This window comes from Citrus clementina, unplaced genomic scaffold (assembly GCF_000493195.1).
Source record: "Citrus clementina cultivar Clemenules unplaced genomic scaffold, Citrus_clementina_v1.0 scaffold_4, whole genome shotgun sequence".
NCBI lineage: Eukaryota > Viridiplantae > Streptophyta > Magnoliopsida > Sapindales > Rutaceae > Citrus > Citrus x clementina.
Window position 1 is genome coordinate 3,244,288 of NW_006262274.1, and position 22,986 is coordinate 3,267,273.

Below are 22,986 nucleotides of genomic sequence, written 5' to 3' on the forward strand. Positions count from 1 at the left end.
CTACTCAGCATCGGTAAGATAAACACTGAACTTGACAATGGTATCCACACCGTCCGTTGTATGCTGATCCTCCTGATGAATCGTTTCAACAGTTGCGTACCCCTTAGCATTCTCATACTTCCCACTCCCACCAATCACTGCAACCTGAGACTCATGCGACGCCGTCCGATAAACCCCAAAGAAGCTAATAGTATCCAGAACATCATGATGATCGTGATCATGTTCTTCTCCATGCAGCAATGCAGTCAATGCAATTGTTTGACTTGTTCCATCAAGAGAGCTGGCTAAGTAAAATCCTTGTGCCTTGCCAATGACACCTGACCCCAGCTCGTGCCCTTCGGTTAGTTCGTCGTCGATCACGGTCATCGTGCCGAACATGAGCTTCTGCAGCGTGACTCCGCTGGGGAGCTGCCCGGCGGAGACAAAAGGTTGGTTGTCGTCGCCATTGACAATGTTGCTGGTGCCTGTGTCTTGTAACACAGTGCTGGGTTGTGCCCCGTTAAGGCCTGTTAGGAAGGGGACGTTGTCGGGATTTATGATGTCGTTGAGGTTGTTTTGGGTTAAAAGCGGGGTCCCCCCTTGGACTGGGAAGAAGTTGTCGTTGGACTTGGAGAAAGGGATGCCGTTGATCTCTGTGTCGGCAATGATCCCTGTCACCACCCTGGCTGATGGGTGGGATCCACCTAGTATATCATGCATAAAAAAGCACAATGGTGGGGTTTGTGGGCCTGGACTTGCCACCGTGGCGCTAGCGGCAACAGCTGGTGACGCTGGTCCGCTTGGTGATGAGGTGGTGGGAACTGCAGGTAATGGTGCCACGTCATCCACAGGTGCTGCCGCATCATCATCATTATCAATTGGCGGGATCACCTTAGTGGGGGCTTCAGCCCCCGGTGCATCGGAGTCATCATCTGGCGTGGCATCAGGGGCGGCGGTGGCTGGAAACTGGCCACTAGGCAATGTGGTGGTTGGAGGAACAGTTGTCGCCACTGGATTGGTTGGTTCAGGTGAGTCAACAATGACCGGGGGCTGAGGATCCACCTCAGCAAGGATTCTTGCTGAATTTGCACATCTAAGAGCGATGCCTAGGAACAAGAGGGAGATGGTTGCCTTGATTGCTTTTGATGTGAATATGTAAGCTTTAGCCATTGTGAAGAAAGAGTATGATCGAGAGAAGGATTTTAAGAAACAGATATGATACACAATTTGTTGATGGCGAAAGGAGAAATCTGGTGCTGTATATATAACTTTGATTAGCGAAAGAAAAAATGGAGTTGATGTATGGAGTTGTTGCATACCCAATTTTGTGGGCTGTGCTCTAGTTGAAGAGCAACCTAATTCGTAAAAGATGATGGCATTAGAATGAAAAGATTCTGAAGACTAAAACCTGACATTTGGCATAGAAATTCCTTCAGGTTTTTGTTTTCTTTTTCTTGTACTTTTCTTTCAGGTTTTTTAGAGTGGTTTAGTTGTCTCTGAAATTTTAATGTCAACTCTCGTATGCAAGATGCAGTACCAAATCAAGCCAAACTATCAATTATCAAAGTTTTGCAAGGAAATGGACCCAATTTGTGTCCAATGTTATTCTATAGTAATTGGTGAACATAACCTCAAAACGTGATTTTAACTTTTTTTTTATATATGTGGAAGAAACGAAATACTCAAGAAAAAGAAATTGTGAGATTTTGAATACGTGATGAAAATGAAAAAAATAAATAATAAATAACTCTTGCTAGAAATTTTTAACGCTTTATAGATACAAATTGGTTCCCTGCTTCTGTAGTGTACATTAGCTGCTGCAAGAAAGAAGGGAAAATTTAAATTAAAAAAAAAAAGAAAAAAAAGAACAGGGATTCTATGTGTACCCTGCTATTTGTTGAAGATAAAGCATTTCAAATTATTTCATCATAAACTTCAATGCAGATAGAGTCTTATCTTTTGCATATCATCAAGTTTTTAAGCAAATTATTATTACTATCATCATTTTTAAGTTCAAAAGTTTGCTCTTTCTTCCATCATGTCTTGCATCTTTGTATCTGGGTTTCTCAATAGCGTGTTTAAAAGCTGAACTGTGCAGTGCTGAAGTTCAGGGCATTGCACTTGATGTTTGCTAATAAAGAATATTGAAGTCAAACTAATGGATTAATTTTCTGAAGTTCAATTTAACAGATTGCAGAGGTTTTGATGGTGCAAATTCTCCACAAGGATCGAATTTTTCATGATGACAGATTGGCAATCAATTCGTACTGAAATTCCTGGAAATTTTTTTTTTCTGTTTTAGTACTTAATTGCTATATTTCCAAAAATGTGAAGTCACATTCTATTTCTCTTTAAAGGAGGGATAAGTGGTTGACAATCACAATCTTTCGAACATATTAATATTAACTGGCTAACAATGATCTTACTAACTCAGATAAACATTGAACATTAAGAACTTGTTAGCATCCTGTTCTAGGCCAGCAGCTGACCCTGCGGATACAGCCTTAACAGTTGCATATCCATTTGCGCCATCATATTTTCCTGTGCCACCGATAACAGCAATATGAGACTCAGCTCCATCTTTCCGATGCACCCCGAAAAATCTCAGGCTATCCTTGAACTCACTACCATTAGCAAAACTTGCAGTCATAGCCATCATATGACTAGTCCCATCTTCAGAACTAGCAACATATATCCCTTGTGCTGTTCCAAGTACTTCTTGTGAGCGAGATCCTGAGCTTCCAAACAAGTCCTCATCAATAGCCATCAGTGTCCCAAATTCCAACTCCTGAAGAGTAGCTCTAGGTGGAAAAAACAGACCAAAGTTAGACACATCAAGTGTTTGAGTTGACAATCCGGGGACCGGAACTGAGGGGTTGGATTCGTATATCGGGATTCCATCGATGGGAGGAAAAAGGCCTAATGGTTTAGGGAATGGCAGCTGACTGGTGACTTTAGTAGTTGCAGGTTTTGATTTGGTGGTGACATTGATATTGAGCACATCTTTGATAAGGAATGTGATTTTGTGACGGTTGTTGTGATGGTCGTGGTGATGGCTCGGAGTTGTGTTGCCAAGGTTTCTAGCTGAGGATGATTGACTGTTGATCATAAACAATAACAAGAGTAACAAGGCTATGGAGGATGGGAGCTTGTTGGCCATTTTTGATATGGAAATTGCTTTATTTTAGTTAGCTGTTGTTCTGTTCAATTATAGATTAAAGAGAATAGAAGATTTTGGTTTAGATGGGGTGGTTAGTAATCTAGTCTGCTATATGATGATAAGGCTATGGGCATGCAATCCCTAGCACATTGTATTGTATTTGTTTACCCAATTACACCGACTTTCTTCTTCAACAATTTTACTTTTTAATTTTGCGATCTTGTCGTTAACATTCATTAATTTGAGATCCCTAAGCATTTTTTATTCGTTTTTGAAGATTAGTGTACTTTTAAAATCTCGGATACTCTTAAAACCGATAGGATAATGTTGAGAGATGCAACTAAAAATTCAAGAAGCGAAATTATGAAGAGGTTAAAATTCTTAAATTTACGATAAAATAATTAATAGAAAAGAAAAAAACTAGATTATAAAATTTGTATTAAAAATAATATGATATTGACGTCTTTTTATTTAGAATTTGGTGATTGATTGGGGTAACACATCAAATGAAGTAAAAATTTAGAAGTATAATCAGTTATAAATTAAAGAGATGTTGTTATTTGTCTAATAAGTGTTCTGTTTCAAAATACGGGTTAATGACTCAAACCATAATATAATCATTAATCAACTTAAGGATTTAAATCCAATATTGAGTTAATCTTTTTGTTAATTTTTTTAGAAATATATAATTGGTAGTTATTGTATAAGAAATATAAAACTTACATACATATGATTGGTAATTATTGGATAAGAATATAAAACTAATTAAATCTCAATCATATATTACCATACAGGCACATGTAGGGAGGGCAATGAGCACCACTCACTGTGGGTTTGTCATTACCAAACCCACACTCACGAAATATTAAATTACCAAATCTGTATGAAACCCACAATGGGTTTTTTATTTTTTTAGAAAAACCCACATGTTGCGGGTTTTAACAATTATCAAACTCATCAGCAACCCACAGCGGAATTTTTGCGGATTTTTTCATTTAAAATCACAAATATAAAAAAATACTTTTAATAATGCACAAAAACTTAAATTATATAATAATAGCCTAAAAAATCCGCAAACAATCTTCAATTCTCGATTTTATCAATGTAAATAAGAAATTAAGATTTCAACATTAAAAAACAAAATTTATTAATCTAACCCAAAAATATTTCTATTATAGGCAAATCATTATCACAATATCAATGCATTGCTTCATCTTTTAATCAATATACAAGTATTATCAATAATATTAACAAGTGAATTTTATACAATTATCGTTAAGACAAAACAAAAAAAATCAATGAAAGTAAAATTTATTAGTAATAAAAATTATAATTTTTTTACTTATTAAAAGCTTATTGTATATATGTTGCAATGAGATAAGTTAGGTTTAGGAATTAGAAACTTTAACTTTAAATATATTTATGATCAAATTTTTTAATATAATTTTTTTATTAAAATATAAATATAAATAATTAAAATAAAGAATGTGGTTAGTGGATACCCCGCTGGTATCCAGAGAATTTTTTTTCAATACCAAACTTATCCGCAACCCGCATGGATTTAAATTTGAAATATCAAACCCGCTTAGGGATGGCAATGGGCACCGCCCGCAGCGGGTTTGCCATTACCAAACCCAAACCTACATAAAATTTAAATTACCAAACCCACCCGCAACCCGCAGCGGGTTTTAATTTTTTTACAAAAACCCACCCGCAGCGGGTTTTAACAATTACCAAACCATATCCGGTGGATTTTTTGCGGGTTTCCGTATTTAAAATCACAAATGTTTAATATATAAATTTATAATAATAACCTCAAATTCCATATAACATACTCAATTTTATATTTAAATAATGTAAATGAAAAATTAAAATTTCCACATCAATTCAACACAAATTCTCAAATTTAAGTATAAATTACACAAATCCATTTAAAAAACACAAACTAGTATCTAAAAATAATAATTACATTTCATATTATCATTTAAAACAAGCTCCAAGAGAAGATATTCATTTCATTCACCACCATAAGCACCCATTCAACACAATGCCTATAATAATAATTAAGATTAATATTTTCAAATACTAATTCGAAGAAAAATGCCTTTAGTTTTCTTTAGATTATGACTTTAGAATAGGATATAGGCCACATACACACATACACAACTTTGAGCCTTTGGCTATTTGGTAATTTAATTAATGACATTATTTTCTTTATACATTTTTAGATTAAAATTAAACTAAAAATATTTGAAAAAAATATTGCAGGTTTGGTGGATATCCATGCGGGTATCCACCGGATATAAGGTTACTACCAAACCCACCCGCATCCATGTGCGGGTTTTAATTTATAATACTAAACCCACCCGCAACAGGTAAAATTACCCGCAACGGGCGGGTTTTGGCGGGCGGGTTTGGGCGGGTTTGCGGGTACAATTGCCATCCCTAAACCCGCTCGCAACCCACAAAATTATCGGCAATGGGTGGGTTGGCGAGTTGATGAATAATTTTGTCATCCCTATGCACATGTGATAAAAGATTATGGAGAGTTGAATATAGATTCAACTTAGCACTTGATCTAAATTCTTAAGTTGGTTAATTTACTGTAAAAGCAAAATTTTCTTTTTTAATATATTTTCTAAAATAAGATGTAAAAAAAGAAAGATTTAATTTATTAATTTTGAAGCAAAATATTTATTAATTCAATAAGATTAGATTTATTGAATTAATTCTTTGTTTTTTATAATAAATCCAATCTTATTGAATTAATAAATATTTTGCTTCAAAATTAATAAATTAAATCTTTCTTTTGTTTACATCTAAATCTAGTTTGAGAAAATATTGTAGGAAAAAAAAAAGATAAAAGGAAAAAAAAAAAATTTGCGCCCGGCAGTAAATTAACCGACTTGAAGCTTCTTCACTAACCTTCACTCGTTTTCCCACAAAACCCTCTCCTTCTACTCTCAAAACCCTAACCCTAAGCCTAAGCCTAAGCCTAACCCCACCACTACCATGTACCTCTACAGTCTCACCCTCCAGCAACCTACCGGCATAATAGCCGCCATTAACGGCAACTTCTCCGGCACCAAAACCCCCGAAATCGTCGTCGCCCGCGGCAAGGTCCTCGAGCTTCTCCGCCCCGAAAACTCCGGCAGGATCGAAACCCTCGTCTCCACCGAAATCTTTGGCGCTATTCGCTCCCTTGCCCAGTTCCGCCTTACCGGCTCGCAAAAAGACTACATCGTCGTCGGTTCGGACTCGGGTCGGATCGTAATCCTTGAATACAATCCGTCAAAGAATGTCTTCGATAAAATTCATCAAGAGACTTTCGGGAAGTCGGGTTGCCGTCGGATCGTTCCGGGTCAGTACTTGGCCGTTGACCCCAAGGGTCGAGCCGTTATGATTGGTGCTTGTGAAAAGCAAAAATTAGTTTATGTTTTGAATAGAGACACTGCTGCTAGGTTAACAATCTCTTCGCCTTTAGAAGCACATAAATCACACACGATAGTTTATTCAATATGCGGAATTGATTGCGGGTTTGATAACCCTATTTTCGCTGCCATTGAGTTGGATTACTCTGAGGCTGACCAGGATTCTACTGGGCAGGCTGCAAGCGAGGCACAGAAGAATTTGACATTTTATGAGCTAGATTTAGGGCTTAATCATGTTTCCAGGAAATGGTCAGAACCAGTGGATAATGGGGCTAATATGTTAGTTACGGTGCCTGGAGGAGGGGATGGGCCTAGTGGAGTTTTGGTTTGTGCTGAGAATTTTGTTATTTATAAGAATCAGGGTCATCCGGATGTTAGGGCTGTGATTCCTAGACGAGCGGATTTGCCAGCCGAACGTGGGGTTTTGATTGTTTCAGCCGCGACTCATAGGCAGAAAACATTGTTTTTCTTTTTGTTGCAGACTGAGTATGGGGATATATTTAAGGTTACTTTGGAGCATGATAATGAGCATGTTAGTGAGTTGAAGATTAAGTATTTTGATACTATTCCGGTGACTGCATCAATGTGTGTGTTGAAGTCAGGGTATTTGTTTGCTGCTTCTGAGTTTGGGAACCATGCTTTGTATCAGTTTCAAGCAATTGGGGCTGACCCTGATGTAGAGGCCTCATCTTCTACGTTGATGGAGACTGAAGAAGGATTTCAGCCCGTGTTTTTTCAGCCTAGAGGGTTGAAGAATCTTGTGAGGATTGAGCAAGTTGAAAGTCTGATGCCAATAATGGATATGAGGATTGCGAATTTGTTTGAGGAGGAAGCGCCCCAGATATTTACATTATGTGGACGTGGTCCTCGTTCGTCTCTTAGGATACTGAGGCCAGGTTTGGCTGTGAGTGAGATGGCTGTGTCGCAGCTTCCTGGTGTCCCAAGTGCTGTTTGGACTGTGAAAAAGAATGTTAATGATGAGTTTGACGCATACATTGTTGTTTCTTTCAACAATGCCACTCTTGTGCTTTCAATTGGTGAAACTGTTGAAGAAGTTAGTGATAGCGGGTTTCTTGATACCACCCCTTCACTTGCTGTTTCACTAATAGGTGATGACTCTCTGATGCAAGTTCATCCCAGTGGTATTAGGCATATTAGGGAAGATGGTCGTATTAATGAGTGGAGAACTCCAGGAAAGAGGACAATTGTTAAGGTTGGTTCCAATAGACTTCAGGTGGTTATTGCACTGAGTGGAGGGGAGCTTATTTACTTCGAAGTAGATATGACCGGACAACTGTTGGAAGTGGAGAAGCATGAAATGTCTGGAGATGTGGCATGTTTGGATATTGCTTCAGTTCCTGAAGGAAGGAAGAGATCCCGTTTCCTTGCTGTGGGTTCGTATGACAATACAATACGTATCTTATCATTGGATCCTGATGACTGTATGCAGATACTGAGTGTCCAAAGTGTGTCATCACCTCCAGAGTCGCTCCTTTTCCTTGAAGTGCAGGCATCGGTTGGTGGAGAGGATGGTGCTGATCATCCTGCTAGTCTTTTCCTCAATGCTGGTTTGCAGAATGGGGTTCTGTTTAGAACAGTGGTAGATATGGTGACAGGTCAGCTTTCAGATTCGCGTTCCAGATTCTTGGGATTGAGACCCCCAAAGCTCTTTTCTGTTGTTGTGGGAGGCCGGGCTGCGATGCTTTGCTTGTCTAGTCGACCATGGCTTGGTTATATTCATCGAGGACGGTTCCTTTTAACACCTTTATCTTATGAGACTCTTGAATACGCTGCCTCATTTTCATCTGATCAGTGTGTGGAGGGTGTTGTTTCTGTTGCTGGGAATGCATTGAGGGTTTTTACCATTGAGCGACTAGGAGAAACCTTTAATGAAACAGCTCTTCCTTTAAGGTACACACCAAGAAGATTTGTTCTTCAACCTAAGAAGAAATTGATGGTAATTATTGAGACTGATCAAGGAGCACTCACTGCGGAAGAGCGTGAAGCTGCGAAAAAGGAGTGCTTTGAGGCTGCTGGAATGGGGGAAAATGGAAATGGTAATATGGACCAGATGGAGAATGGTGACGATGAGAATAAGTATGATCCCCTCTCCGATGAGCAATATGGTTATCCGAAGGCAGAATCAGACAAGTGGGTTTCTTGCATTAGAGTTCTTGATCCAAGATCAGCTAATACTACTTGCCTACTAGAACTTCAGGACAATGAGGCTGCCTTCAGCATTTGTACTGTGAATTTTCATGATAAGGAGCATGGAACTCTCTTGGCTGTTGGTACAGCTAAGGGACTGCAGTTTTGGCCCAAAAGAAACATTGTTGCTGGTTATATTCATATTTATAGGTTTGTGGAAGAGGGGAAATCCCTTGAACTACTGCACAAGACACAAGTAGAGGGCATTCCTCTTGCTTTATGCCAGTTTCAGGGTAGATTACTTGCTGGAATAGGCCCTGTGCTGAGATTGTATGACTTGGGGAAGAAGAGATTGCTTAGAAAATGTGAGAATAAGCTGTTTCCTAACACTATTGTCTCAATTAACACCTATCGTGATCGAATCTATGTAGGTGACATCCAAGAGGTATGTTTCCTGATTGATTTAAATTCAATTTTTTTTTCCCTCTATATTTCACATTGTTGTATGTTCCATATATGTATACTGTCATGCATGTGGTTTTTGGATGATTCATTTCAATTCCTGTTAATGGATCATCTAATGACTCTGTCTTATGTCGCTTGGTAATGGTCTGCTGACGGTGGTCTACATGTAAATTGAATTGTTCACTGATTCTTTTTTCTTCAACTGCTGTGCCTTGCAGTCATTCCATTTCTGCAAGTATAGACGGGATGAGAATCAACTCTATATTTTTGCTGACGATTCTGTTCCAAGATGGCTCACTGCAGCACATCACATAGATTTTGACACCATGGCCGGTGCCGACAAGTTTGGTAATATCTATTTTGTGCGACTACCACAGGATGTTTCTGATGAGATAGAAGAAGATCCGACTGGTGGGAAGATAAAGTGGGAGCAGGGGAAGCTTAACGGAGCTCCCAACAAGATGGAGGAGATAGTACAGTTTCATGTTGGTGATGTGGTCACATCCTTGCAGAAGGCATCCCTGGTTCCAGGTGGTGGGGAGAGTGTCATTTATGGAACAGTGATGGGTAGCTTGGGAGCTATGCTTGCATTTTCATCCCGTGATGACGTTGACTTCTTTTCTCACCTTGAGATGCATATGAGGCAGGAACATCCACCTTTATGTGGTCGTGATCACATGGCTTACAGATCAGCTTATTTCCCTGTTAAGGTAAACTTTACGGCTTTATCCTCTGATATGAACACATTATTGCTGTTGTAGATTTTGATGATTACATTTGAAATGTTTGGTGTTGCATTCCTTAGTGAATTATTAAGAAGAAATATTTGAAAATGATCTATTCTGTGCCAGCAACGTGCATTTATCCTGGAAATGCTTTAGTTGTGAACTACTGTAAAAAAAAAATGTTATTACATGGTTTATGTGGTATGAATATTTGCTCTCTTGTAAGGTTTCTGATGGTATGAAGTAATTTTGCAGGACGTGATTGATGGGGATCTATGTGAGCAGTTCCCAACCCTGTCTTTAGATTTGCAAAGAAAAATTGCCGATGAATTGGATAGGACTCCTGGAGAGATCCTCAAGAAACTTGAAGAAATCAGAAACAAGATCGTTTGAGAGAAGAAGAAACTATTTGGATGTAGCGTTTATTGTTGTTATTTTATTTGTTGTATATACGGGCAGCAATCTTGTGATTTGCTAAAGTAGGATTTTAGCTTGTATTGTTGAAATTTTTCTGTGTTCCTCTGTACTGCTACTTGGTACTCTTAACTAATGCCGGAACCTGTTCAAGTGTCCTTCCTTGAATGATTACAAATGCTTCAATTCCTTTACGTCTTTCAAAGAGGCAGTCATACTCATCTAATGCATACAAGATTTTATCTAAGAAATAACATTTTTTAAATCATTTTTACGTAAAATTACAACGAATTTCTTAAGGTAGTATCAACTTCAATGTACAAACTTGTAGAGTGTCGATACCCATCTTTGAATCATTCTAATCTAATGATCTCAAAGAAACCATCTCCAATTTTTCCCTAATTAAAATGGGGTGGGGGGGAAGGCCACATAAACTTGACTGTACAAGCAGAAAGAATAGCTAGAGAAGCTCTCTACATTTCTGAATTTCCGGAAGAAACTCTCTTATCTAACCAATTGATAATGTCTCTAAACACAATGTTAATATTCTCTAGTGGCTCTCCATAGAGTAAACCATGCCACATTCCTGGATACAATTTGAGATCCTTATCCTTGCTCGAAGCCACTTCAAACAATTCCTTGCTTGCGCTTTGATCTGTCACCTTGTCTTCCTCTCCATGAAGAACCAAAAACGGCAGCGAAACCTGTAATGTAATTGACCGGAAAAATCAAGAAAGCTTAATGGTAATGTAAAAAACACATGGTATACATGTAATGCAAATGTGTGATGAAACAAACCTCCTGAAGCCTCTTTTCCAGATCCAAGCTAATTCTGAAAAGCTCATAGCCAGTTTTCATCCGAGGTGGCCCTTTGTAGCAATATTTATTTGCTCTAACCTGTTCAGAATTAAGCAAAACAAATTCAAGAATGCATAATCAAACTTAATGATAAAAAAAATGACAACGATTAAAGATGATACATGCATGCACCTGCTCTCTAACGGCAGCCTCTTTAAACGCAATCTCGATGATATCCTGACCTTTGATTGCTTTCCATTTTGGAAGCCACTTGCAAAGGGTGCTCAAAATGCTGATCATAACAGGATGTGGCTTCATGTCATTTGCAATCTGTATATATATTTATAGATGTGAAACAAAATGTAATGCAAATTCTTGATCATCCAATAACATGTATCCTGAGAGCATAAGTTAATGCACGTACATGGCAAGTACGAGAGAGATTACCTACCTTGCACATGGGTGCAGCCAAGATAGCACCACTCCAGTAATCAGGCTTCTTTCTGTGTAAAAGAAGAGCCATTGCTCCTCCCATGGACTCTCCTAACAAGAATTTCATCTTCCCTTTATTTTCTCCCCTCTCTATCAATGCAATACACAAGAAAATTAATAAGAACTTGAAAACTATGTTACAGTAATGAATTTGATTAAATATTGTTAAATTAACTCACCACAAATGCTAGTGAAATGATTGTCATAGTCGTCTACAAGATTATCAAAATTTTCTATATAGGCTTGCAAGCCATCTGATTTTCCATGACCTTCACAATCCATCCCATACACTCCATATCCCACATTTACAAGCCGTGTTGCAGTGCCTGCAGATTAAAATTTTGCACCTATTATAATTAAATTATTGAATTTATTATTATTATTATTAAGTGTAAAGATGTAAATACAGACTGTCCATGGTGATGCTACACTCCATGGCATAGCCATGGCAAATGAAGATCAATGCTTTTGGTTCTTGATTGATTGGAAGCCATCTGCATGTGAAAAGCTTTAATCCCCGCGAGTTTTCGGTAAAATCCTTGAAAAAAAATTAACTTGAATGTTAGTTTAAAAAAAGTTGTAAAACAATCAAAGTAAGAAAAAATTAAATTAATTTGCAGTCTATTTACCTCTTCATATCTGACACTTTCAGTTCTCTCAGCCTGTAAAACATCGAACAAACCAACAATAAGAATCTGAAAATGACATAAACATCAAAGCATTTAATGATTACATTAAAAAATACCATGAAGAGAAGTCCTCAGAATTCTTGTTATATGAATTAAGAAGAGAAAATTGATCATAAATGATCAGGGATCAAGCAGAAGGTGTTCAGAAATTTATTTATATGAGAATGCAAATGGATAAAAATGTGCCTGGATTATCGGAGTCAAAAAGGATGAAAAAAAAAGTTCAAAGAAAGTTATTAACGGTAGTTAATTTTTAAAATGGTTTACAAAATTATCCAAGGCAATGATTTTAGACCCAAATTAGGAAAGAGGTAAAAGTAGAATATATACTGAGAAATTTTATCTCTACTATTATTTATATGAATGATAACGAGAAATATACGGAGTCACATGACTTTTCAAGAGTCTTAAATGGTGTCGTAACCATAATATTATCACCACTTACTGATATATTATTGCATGGTGATATAATGATATAGAGGTGTCGCGTGTTAGCAATATCTAAAACTTGATTGATTTCTTACTTTTCATGAATTGTACATTTATAATAATTTATGATTAAAAAATCAGTTTATCTCTGGTTTACATATAAGTGTAGAAAATAAAAGAAAAATATTCAGACACTCCATTTAGATTAGAACTTAGAAGGCCTTAAAATCTCTCTTAAAATAGAAAAAAGAAGAAATGAACAAAGAAACATAAAGGGTACTCAGTTGTAAATTGTAATAGGAACTTTTAGTAAATTTGTTGCCAACAATTTGACTTCATTTCCCTTTGTTCGCAATTTGCACTAATGAATTTCTAAATGCTATAATTAAGGGTCCATTTGAAATGCTATAATAAGTTAATTTTGGTATTTGGTAAAATTAATAATATAAAATATTTAATTTAGTTATCAATTATTATATGTACACAATAAAAAAATTATATATATGCTTACACATTTTTAAATAAATTTTATTCTAACATTATATCTAATATAATCATTTATATTTTTACAGCAATTTAACAGTGAAATTTACTAAACATTTACGACTATTTTTAAAACTTATAACATTTTTAAAAGTGAATTTTATTAAACGTTTAACTGATTTTTTTCACAATTGATTATTTGTATAGTACAACTAATAGTAACTATTTTAAAAGTTATATATTACTAAACTAACCCCTTTTACCCTTTGTTTTCCCATGATAGGATGGTTTATCCTTGTGGGCGTGACCATTTTCACTTATCATTAACTTCAGTTTTAAGCATCAATTTTGATCCTATTTTGAAAAGTAGAATAAATTGAAATTTGATTAATTGCTTTATTTTGTTTGGTAAAAAAACATAATGATTTGTAATCTTATTTCTTGAACATGAAGTTTCAATAACATTCCATGATCTAGAAGACAATTTTCATATTCAAGCTTCTAAATGAGTGTATATTACCAAACTGGCCCTATTTACCCTTTGTTTTCCGATGATAGGATGGCTTATCCTTGCTAGGCCATTTTCACTTATCATTAACTTCAATTTTAAGCATCAATTTTGATCCCAGTTTGAAAAGTAGAATAAAGTCCAATTTTCTTTTATCCCTAGAACCTGTAATACTTATGCCCATGCCTTAGCAAAGTTTGCTCTAAGGAATTCTTCCACTGATGTCTGGGTTGATACATTTCCAGCTGAAGTGCAGAATGTAATGAATTGTGTTGTTTCCTAAGGAATGAAATGTTTACTTTCTTTTCAAAAAAAAAAAAGAATAAATTGAAATTTGATTAATTGCTTTATTTTGTTTGGTAAAAAAAGATAATGATTTGTAATCTTATTTCTTGAACATGAAGTTTTAATAACATTCCATGATCTAGAAGACAATTTTCATATTCAAGCTTCTAACTAAATGAGTAACAAAGGGAGGTTGTGAGTTCTAAAAGGGGTCTTTATAATTATTTCTAAAACATAAGAGTCTCTATAACTATTTCACTGAACCATTGAGGTGTGGTTATACTTTTCCTTGATACTGCTCATACAATTTTTTTTTTAATGTCATAAAAGTATTGTATACGCATGGTAATATGTGCCAGTATATATTTAATGATGGTATATGATTTTGATCTGATGGACGTGTTTCCAGCTCTCTTTAGAAAGTTGTGAGTCTCACTGCACAACTCTACCCATGAGAACTGGACACGTGGCATGTCACTCACCATAACGATGCCCTTCAGTTCTCTAATTTTACGTTGACAATGTAGTGGAAAGGATCGGAATAAAAAGCCCCCACTGACGAACTTTTGTATGATTTTTGCATTCAATCACAAGATTTCGTCAACATACAAGCATCTAAAGAAGCAACCAACCTCAAACCCATCTTAGTTTTTATTTTCTTTTCTCACTTCAACCCATCCTCCAACCGATAAAGTCTAGAATTCTTCCGATGTATCAACATACATCCATTCAAAACACAGAAAAGCCAGAGCAATGGCACAAGATATACAATTTCTATATCTACATCTCCACTTTCACCTATCATCCAATTGAAACTCAACTGGGCTAGTGAACACATACGATTTCCTTTTGCTTCAATAGTTCAACTCACTTCAGACTTATCAAATCATCATTGTTATGTTTTAGTTCCATCTCTATTCTTGAATTGCCCGTGGCAACCCTCTCATCTAACCAATTCAAAATGTCCCTGAACACAATCTGTGTGTTCTCCTCTGGCTCCCCGTAAAGCAAACCGTGCCACATCCCCTCGTAAAGCTTCATGGTCTTGTCAGAGCTCGATGCCACTTTGAATAATTGAATGCTAACAGCTTTATCCGTCACTTTATCCTCTTCGCCGTGGAGAACTATAAACGGTATTGAAACCTGAGAATGACAGTTAAAAGGATTTAGTAAACATAAATTTTTTTCTTGACCATTAATTCACAACAGTTGTGGATTAAAAGTCACGCTTTCGTGTTAAAAATTTTAGAACATACCTCGTCAAGTCTATTCTCAAGATCCATACTGACCCTCATAAGTTCGTAACCGGTTTTCAATCGGGGACGCCCTTTGTAACAATACGGATTTGCTCTAATCTGTAAATTGACTTAAGATTAATTATTAAACAAAGAATTGTATACAAATTCTAAATTAAAAGAGGTTGTTATTGCTACGATTATTTCTTTACCTCTTTTCTTTTCTCAGGTAATTTAAATGCAACATCAACGATATCTTGACTCGGGATGATTTTCCAAGTTGGAATAAATTTGCAAAGCTTGGTGAGGACAGAGATAACAAGAGGATGTGGCTTCACATTTTCAGCAATCTGCACGTAAATAATGTGACATTAATTAAATTCAAGTAAACACTCTGTTTTTGTTTTTTAAATAACATGAAATCTGAGGGCAGAACTAAATTAAATTACACGTGTCCAAATGATCCCATTCTTGACCCAGCTTTTGAGCAAGATCATATGCATAAAAGTCGATTTGTAGCTGTTTAAATTTGAATGGCCCAGATAAAAGTCAGAGGTGTGAGCTTGATTAAGAAGGAAGCTAACTGCTACTTTACATGTCACTGAAGCTCTGGTACTAAAATAACTAGTCAATGTATTGATACATAATAAGATGAACTGGTTAATAATATAAAAAAAAAAATCTAAAGTAAAGATGACAAAAAAGTATATATAGAATGAATACAATATGGTACAGCTTTCCATTGAAAACCTCAAATTTTTCGTTGCTGGCCCCAAATTTTTATTTCTAATGAACTTGGGATATATTATATAAATATGCAAAAATTTTAAAGTCGTCAACGAAAAATTTGGAAGTGTATAATAAACAGCTCGAGGCTTTTCCCAGACAGTGAGAGACGTTATTGTAAATATTCTTTAAGAATTATTATTCAAATTACATATACATCTATTTTTTAAACTTGTGAATGCCAATTGTCTTATATTTATTTGCTTCATCAGCTATTAGAAACTATTTCATATCTTCAAATTAAAAAAAACACTATAAAGAGTAGAAGAATTTTTTTGCATAACAACTCTGAAGAATAATTTATTTTTCTATATAGTCTAGTAGAAAATGATAAAAAAAAAAACAAAAACATGGGGCTCACTCAGTCACTCACCTACCCACTAAGCTAAAAGATTGTGCCATTTTTTAAACAGGCGCTGTTTATTTTCCCAAGAAAATTTCCAGTTTAAAAAAAAAAAGTGAAGACCAGAGAGAGAAAGTAAATAGGGTGCACTGGATCCAACTTTCCAGGACCCCATATTTTTTTTCCAGGCTACCAAACAAACGTGCACCACACATCAAAGAGAATCAAACAAACAAAAAGAAGATGAACAAAATAATAGGCGCACACAGAAGCTGCTTCAATAAGAAACACACACTTGGACTTGACAATAATTAATAATTAGTACTTGCCTTACACATAGGAGCCACCAATACCGCACCATCAAAATAATCTGGCTTTTTCCTGTGTAACAGGAGAACCATTGCTCCCCCCATTGACTCTCCCAGTAAATATCTCATTTTTTCCTTATTCTCTTCCTTTTCTGAAGAAACAGATACAAACAAAATAAATAAAGTCCAAAAAAAAAAAAATTATGTTCATGAATAAACTGAGGAGGTATTTGAAGAATTTTAGATGTGCCCTTTAGTTAAAAAGATGATAGGATTGGATTTTAATTACCACAGATGCTTGTAAAATGATTCAAGCAATCATCAACAAGATCATCAAAGTTGTTGATGTAACCACTCAACCCAGCTGACTTTCCATGGCCTTGATAATCAATTCCGTAACATGCATAGCCTTCATTAGCTAGCCTAATAGCGGTACCTGATGAATTTTTTTTTCCCCACAATTAAATGACACTTGTTAACTAGCATTCATAATCAAGTTTACAGAAGGATAATTAAGTTGATTAATTAAATTTTGACAAAGTCAAAATAAATATATACTTACTGTTCATTCCGATGCTGCACTCCATTGCATAGCCATGGCATATGAAAATCAAAGCCTTTGGTTCTTGGTTCTGCGGAATCCAGCTACATGTAAAGAGCTTTACTCCTCGAGAATTCAAGATAAATTCCTGTAAAAGTAAAAAAAAAATTAAAATTATAAATTAGCCAAACTAAAGGGTTATATAAATAAATTAAAAAATCAATCTAATTCTGTAAAAACAAAAATGAGGACACCAACCTCATCATATTTGATATTGTGATCAATTTCAGAAGCCTGTAAATACATATTCAAAACCCAGAAAGAAAAGTATTAGAGACCGTTAAACTTATAAATAAATAAAAAATGAAAAACAAACAAGAATAAAGAATAGAGAAAGAAGATGAACAAACCATTGAAGGACAGCAGATATAAACCAGACACAGAGATTTTTTAAATCTCCAGATGATATTAAAAAAAAAACAGAAACTGGGTCGTTGTTTCTTTTCCTTTCGAATTTTTTAAATTTCTGATAGAATTATAGAGAAGGAAGAAGAAAGGGAGAAAAAGCTGAGTTGTTAAAGAAATAAAAGATGGTAGCAAAGAATTTCAAAATCGAAACTGAGTCTGCAGAGGAAAGTTGGAAAAAAGAAAGAGAAGGTTGCTACGAAATAGGAAAGAGGAATGAAATCTGATGAGAAAATTCCGCTAGTGTATGGATTCTTATAATAACAGGGAAGGGAAACGTTAGCACACTTTGATAACTTTGTACATTTATTATGTCAAATAATAATAAGGTTTGATGACACTTTTACCCAACTTAATATTTTTTATTAGATAAATTATCATTTTATTACTAACGTTATTCTAACATATCATGTCAGTACCATGATTTGTCGAAAAATGCATTTTACTACCAAACATTTACTTCATTATCAATCCACTACTATTTCGTTAAGAAAACATTAATGTTTAACAGAAATTGAGTTAAAAGTCAATTTTACTCCCAAGAATTTAAAAGATAATTTTACCCGTTGTAATTTAAGTATTATATGTCAGAATAACTTTGGTAATAAAATGATAATTTCACTAAAAATTTGGTAGTAAAATGATAATTTATCTATCAAATTAACAGATAATTTTACTCTTACAACTGAAAATGTCTTTGATGCCCTTATGACATTAGTAAGACACCAACAAATTTTTAACGTTCTTAACGGAATAATAGTGAATTGATAACGATGCAAATGTTTGATAGTAAAATATATTTTTCGATAAATTATGGTACTGACATGATATGTCAGTCGGTAGTAAAATGATAATATCTTTTTTTATTAGTTTTATCGCTTGTGTCTCTTTATATTACCAATCATCCACATATATTTTTATTCAGTAAAATATCAGATTATGAGAGAATTTTAATCCAATACGTAAACACGTAAAGGAAAATTTAGACGTTCAGCTTAATAACCCCAAAAAAAAAAAATTGATATAAAAATTTGCTGGTTAACTGGCCGGTGCTGTTCATGTGCTCAGCATTGCTGCAACCCCACTTGAAATTTAAAGGCCAATGGGATAATTCAGATTAATTAGCTTGTTGATCAAGTTCAAAATTCGTTAAATCATATTGATTAAATTAATATTGTTTGTTAATTTTATAATAAGATCTGTCAAATCCTGAGAGGATATGTGAAGGAAGGGACATATAACTAATTTCGATAGTCAATTTGTTATATTGTATTTCGGCATGTCTATTTCATGCTGAGTTCATGCTTTCTAATATATAATTATGTAAAGTGGACTTTTTGATATCCCACTACATTAATGACTCTCTCAATTTGATGAACTTGGTCAATGATTGTTACATAGGCATTGATAGTATATTATTTATTTATTATTTATTGATTATTTTTTAACACATATTGAATAAATCTAATTTTAAATGAGATAAAATCTTAAACGTAACTATTACATCAGAAGTATCTTATTTTTTTTAATACTTTAAAATACCTAGCCGTTCATTTGAACAAATCTAACAATTTAGAGAGTGAAGGTATCGCTTTGAAAACAAACTTACATTTATATTTAAAAACAAAAAAAAAAAAAACAAAACAAGGACATGGCCACATGGGAAAGGAAAGAATATTAGAGAAGTTAAGAAATCAAATAAGATTAAGTTGGATTATTCTCCTCATAAATTGATTATTTTTAAATCACCTTCCTTACTTTTAAAAATTTAGAGTTACTCTTATTTTTTATTTAAGAGATAAGAGAAAAATAGGGGTGAGTTGATAATATATTTTTTTAATGTTCTTAACAAAATTGATAATTCTTAACAAAAATAAAGGATAAAGTAAAGTTTTCAAAAATAAAAAATTATTTAAAAATAATCAATTCACAAGATAATTCAAAATTAACCCATAAAAGAATCTACAAGAAACAAAAGTTTTCTTAAGAATTCCTCTTCCAATTGTGTGACTGATAATAGAATAAAGTTTATTATTCGCGAAGCAATTACAATTCATATATATTTGCCACATGTTCCATCAGAATTATTATTTTTTTCTCCGAATGGATCACATTTTTTTAATCACTTTATTAATTACCAATTAGTGAGTGTGGTTTTTGAAAATAAAATTGAAGTTTTCAATTCCAATAACCAAATTTAGCATATATTAGTGTAATAAGGATAAATTAATTAAGTACACAGCTTTTACAAAAACGAGCGTGAAAAACGTGTAAAAGAAATTGGGAAGTGACTGGCGATACGATTTTCAATCTGAAGCGCGTTAAATCAATTTGAGACGGCAGCTTTGACCAAACTCTTTGTTTGCCTTTTTTTTTTTAAATGAAGTAATTTCACGGGCAGCCGCTGCTCCTTTTACTTCTTCGTCAATTTGTCGTATATTAAAAATCTACAGTCAATTGATAATCTAGAAGCAATAATAATAAATAGTAAACTTTACTCATCCTTTCTGCAAAATAAACCAAACCAAAGAATGGGGAAGATCTTGACCTGATTGATTTTTTAGAACCGAAGAATAATGGTATGTTTGGAATTGAGATTATGCAGCTGTAACTTAAAATTTATAGTACTAAAGTATTTGACAAATAATAACTATTGTAACTTTCAAGATATCTTTATATGATTTTTTACTTGTACGATGAAAAATAGTATATTTTTATTAATTTATTATTAAAAAATTATATTCATTATATAATATTAATTTTTGTTTTATAATTACACTTATAGCTTTTCTTTTCACAGTTTAAACTATGACATCTCAATTCCAAACAAACTCTAAGTTGGTCTCCGCACTAAATTTTCTCATCTCCGCTGTTACCCATCAATTAATGGATCTTGTTATCTTATATAATAATATAAGATATATAACTTTTGTACAATCGTTTGATAAAAATCCAACCGCTGTGAAAATATAAGATATCAAAATCTTGTTTTTTCCACAGCAATTAGATTTTCATCCAATAATTGTGAAAAAATTATGTATCTTACATTATTATGTAAGGTAACTAAAACCTCAATTAATATATCTTTTTTTTCACTCTAAACTACTGTGTATGTCATATATCGATCAATCAATGTCAAGGGAATGAGATTAAAGTCAATGAAATTTTATCAAGTTTCTAATTTTCGCACTGCCTAGCTAATACCTACCCCGTCATATTTTTGAAACAACTAAATCGTGGAAACATTTAATTATTGTAGCATCTCAATATGAAATATTATTTCATGTGTTTCATAGGAAATTGACAAAAATTATTTATTATTGATTGCAAGTTCTCAGTAGGTACTTGTCTAGGCAGGCTTCCAAATTAGGGATGGCAATGGGGAGGGGAGGGGAGGGCACCAACATCTCCGGACCCATCCCCGATGTTCTGCATATGTCCCTATCCCCTTCACATCTCCGTCATAATTGCTTCAGGGTATTCCGTCTCCTCCCCAAATAATAATAGGGATCCCCGATCCCCGAATAACTGATATTTTTTTTTAGTTTTCAAACTTAATTTAATCATATTAACCTAAAAATATATAAAATAAAATAAAAATGATCATGAATGGGCCTTATGTTTCATTCTACTCCTTCAAACTTTTGGTATATATAATATTCAAATAATGATTTTCAAAACAAAATTCAAATAATGTGATTTTTATACAATATTGACATGATTGTTGTCCATGAGTAATGATACTTGCTGATCACCTATATGACGCAATAAAGCTGCATGTGTGGATGCTAGTTGACGTTGCGATGAGTTAGGCTACTCGCCCACTGACAATGCAACGTGCTACTAGGCTATGATAAGATGAAGACGAGTTGGGTGCTTAGTAGTTAGTACTGCACGAATAATTTGGAAAGGAGAAGCAAAACTGTAAGAAAGTGATTTAGAGTTTGATTTGTGAGTTATGAGCTTGTGGGCTTTTGGTTGTAGTTAAGTTTAAATTATATTAAACATTTTATATTAACTAATATTTATATTATTTGTATAAATATTTTGATATTTTTTATTTACACAAATATTCAATATTTTACAATTTAAAATTTATTATTTATTGACTAATAATTCTAAAAAAATAAAAAATTAAAATAGAGAAATGGGAAAATGGAGAGGGGATGGGGATTCCACCACATCCCCATCCCTTCCCTGAATAAGTAATTGGGTAAAAATCGTCCACGTCCCTTTCCCGAATAAGCAATTAGACATAAAATCATCCTCATATCCTTCCCAAATAAGAAAACTCCCCAAGGCTCCTGTCCCCATGGAAATTTCTGCCATCCATGTCCAAAATCATTAGGCCACGCAAACAGAGCATATAAGTGTCCGTGGGTTGATGGACTTATCATCAACATTGTCTTCATCTCTCACGGCCAAAATTGATCAATTCATGGCCAGCATTAATTTGCGTGGGCAGGGGCCTATATATGGGGGAAACTTTTTACATCCTTTTTATTATATTTTGTCTTCTTGTCATGATTTGATTGCTTGATTTCTGTTGTAAATTTCTTCTCACAAAACTACATGGGAAATTTCCTACCCTTAAATAAATTAACATTTTGCACCGCGCACTAAAAAAAATAACGTGTTGCACTGTGTCTCTAATTCCATTAATTTTTCAGTTATTTCTAACGGTTCCATCTAACTTTTGATTGAATGATAAAAATGACCCTCTATATAAAAAAAATAAAATTTTTAGCTCATTTAATTTTTTTAAAGGTTTTTATTTCAATTGCAATAAAAAAAATTTCTTGTTACATGTACATTGTCACCACTATTATTTTTCCTTTAATTTTTCAGATTTTTATTTCAATTGCAATAAAGAGAATTCCCATTAAAATTAATTTAAGGAATAAACTTCTAATTTTATCCCTTCACCGTTAAACTTAACTGAGAAAATAACAAAATTGAGGACGCGGTGCAACAAGTCAAACTTTTTGAGAACGCGGTACAAAATGTCAATTTATTTGGGGTGGGTTAAAAATTACCCAAACTACATGGAGCGGGACACTCGCTTCATGGAAAACAAGTAATTTGAATCTTATTATATGGGTAGCTAACGTGTGGTTTCTTTTACTTATATTATCCATTGGATTCATTATGTTTTAAATGCCAAAACCTTTGATTATTATTAATTATTAACATTATTTTAAATTAACTAGAGCTTTCACAGGATTAAAAGAGCAATATTGATAAACGATTAAATTCATTGCGTCGAGGGGAAAAATCCTTGACAAATAGATCAATTCCAAAT

At 34.2% G+C, this 22,986-nt stretch overlaps 5 protein-coding genes across 5 annotated transcripts; 1 reads left to right on the top strand and 4 right to left on the bottom strand.

Moving 5' to 3' along the window:
• LOC18043957 (dirigent protein 9) lies at positions 1-1,356 on the bottom strand. The gene has a single exon (XM_006436063.2). It carries the CDS (start codon positions 1,294-1,296, stop codon positions 1-3), a length of 1,296 nt encoding a protein of 431 aa, XP_006436126.2. The 5' UTR covers positions 1,297-1,356.
• A 1,048-nt stretch (positions 1,357-2,404) lies between these two features.
• Positions 2,405-3,139, bottom strand: LOC18043958 (dirigent protein 25). The gene has a single exon (XM_006436064.1). It carries the CDS (start codon positions 3,137-3,139, stop codon positions 2,405-2,407), a length of 735 nt encoding a protein of 244 aa, XP_006436127.1.
• A 2,873-nt stretch (positions 3,140-6,012) lies between these two features.
• Positions 6,013-10,511, top strand: LOC18043959 (spliceosome-associated protein 130 A). The gene is made up of 3 exons (XM_024185501.1): positions 6,013-9,163; positions 9,402-9,893; positions 10,164-10,511. Exons 1-3 carry the CDS (start codon positions 6,152-6,154, stop codon positions 10,299-10,301), a joined length of 3,642 nt encoding a protein of 1,213 aa, XP_024041269.1. The 5' UTR covers positions 6,013-6,151; the 3' UTR covers positions 10,302-10,511.
• Positions 10,512-10,779: 268 nt separating this feature from the next.
• Positions 10,780-12,412, bottom strand: LOC18043960 (caffeoylshikimate esterase). The gene is made up of 8 exons (XM_006436066.2): positions 12,358-12,412; positions 12,242-12,274; positions 12,024-12,150; positions 11,792-11,938; positions 11,572-11,702; positions 11,313-11,450; positions 11,121-11,219; positions 10,780-11,026 (listed from the first exon to the last, which is right to left on the bottom strand). The coding sequence occupies exons 1-8, from the start codon at positions 12,358-12,360 to the stop codon at positions 10,796-10,798; spliced, it is 909 nt and encodes a 302-aa protein (XP_006436129.2). The 5' UTR covers positions 12,361-12,412; the 3' UTR covers positions 10,780-10,795.
• A 2,133-nt stretch (positions 12,413-14,545) lies between these two features.
• On the bottom strand, positions 14,546-17,957 carry LOC18043961 (caffeoylshikimate esterase). The gene is made up of 8 exons (XM_006436067.2): positions 17,630-17,957; positions 17,478-17,513; positions 17,241-17,367; positions 16,968-17,114; positions 16,700-16,830; positions 15,454-15,591; positions 15,263-15,361; positions 14,546-15,149 (listed from the first exon to the last, which is right to left on the bottom strand). The coding sequence occupies exons 1-8, from the start codon at positions 17,630-17,632 to the stop codon at positions 14,874-14,876; spliced, it is 957 nt and encodes a 318-aa protein (XP_006436130.1). The 5' UTR covers positions 17,633-17,957; the 3' UTR covers positions 14,546-14,873.
• Between the last annotated feature and the right edge of the window lie 5,029 nt (positions 17,958-22,986).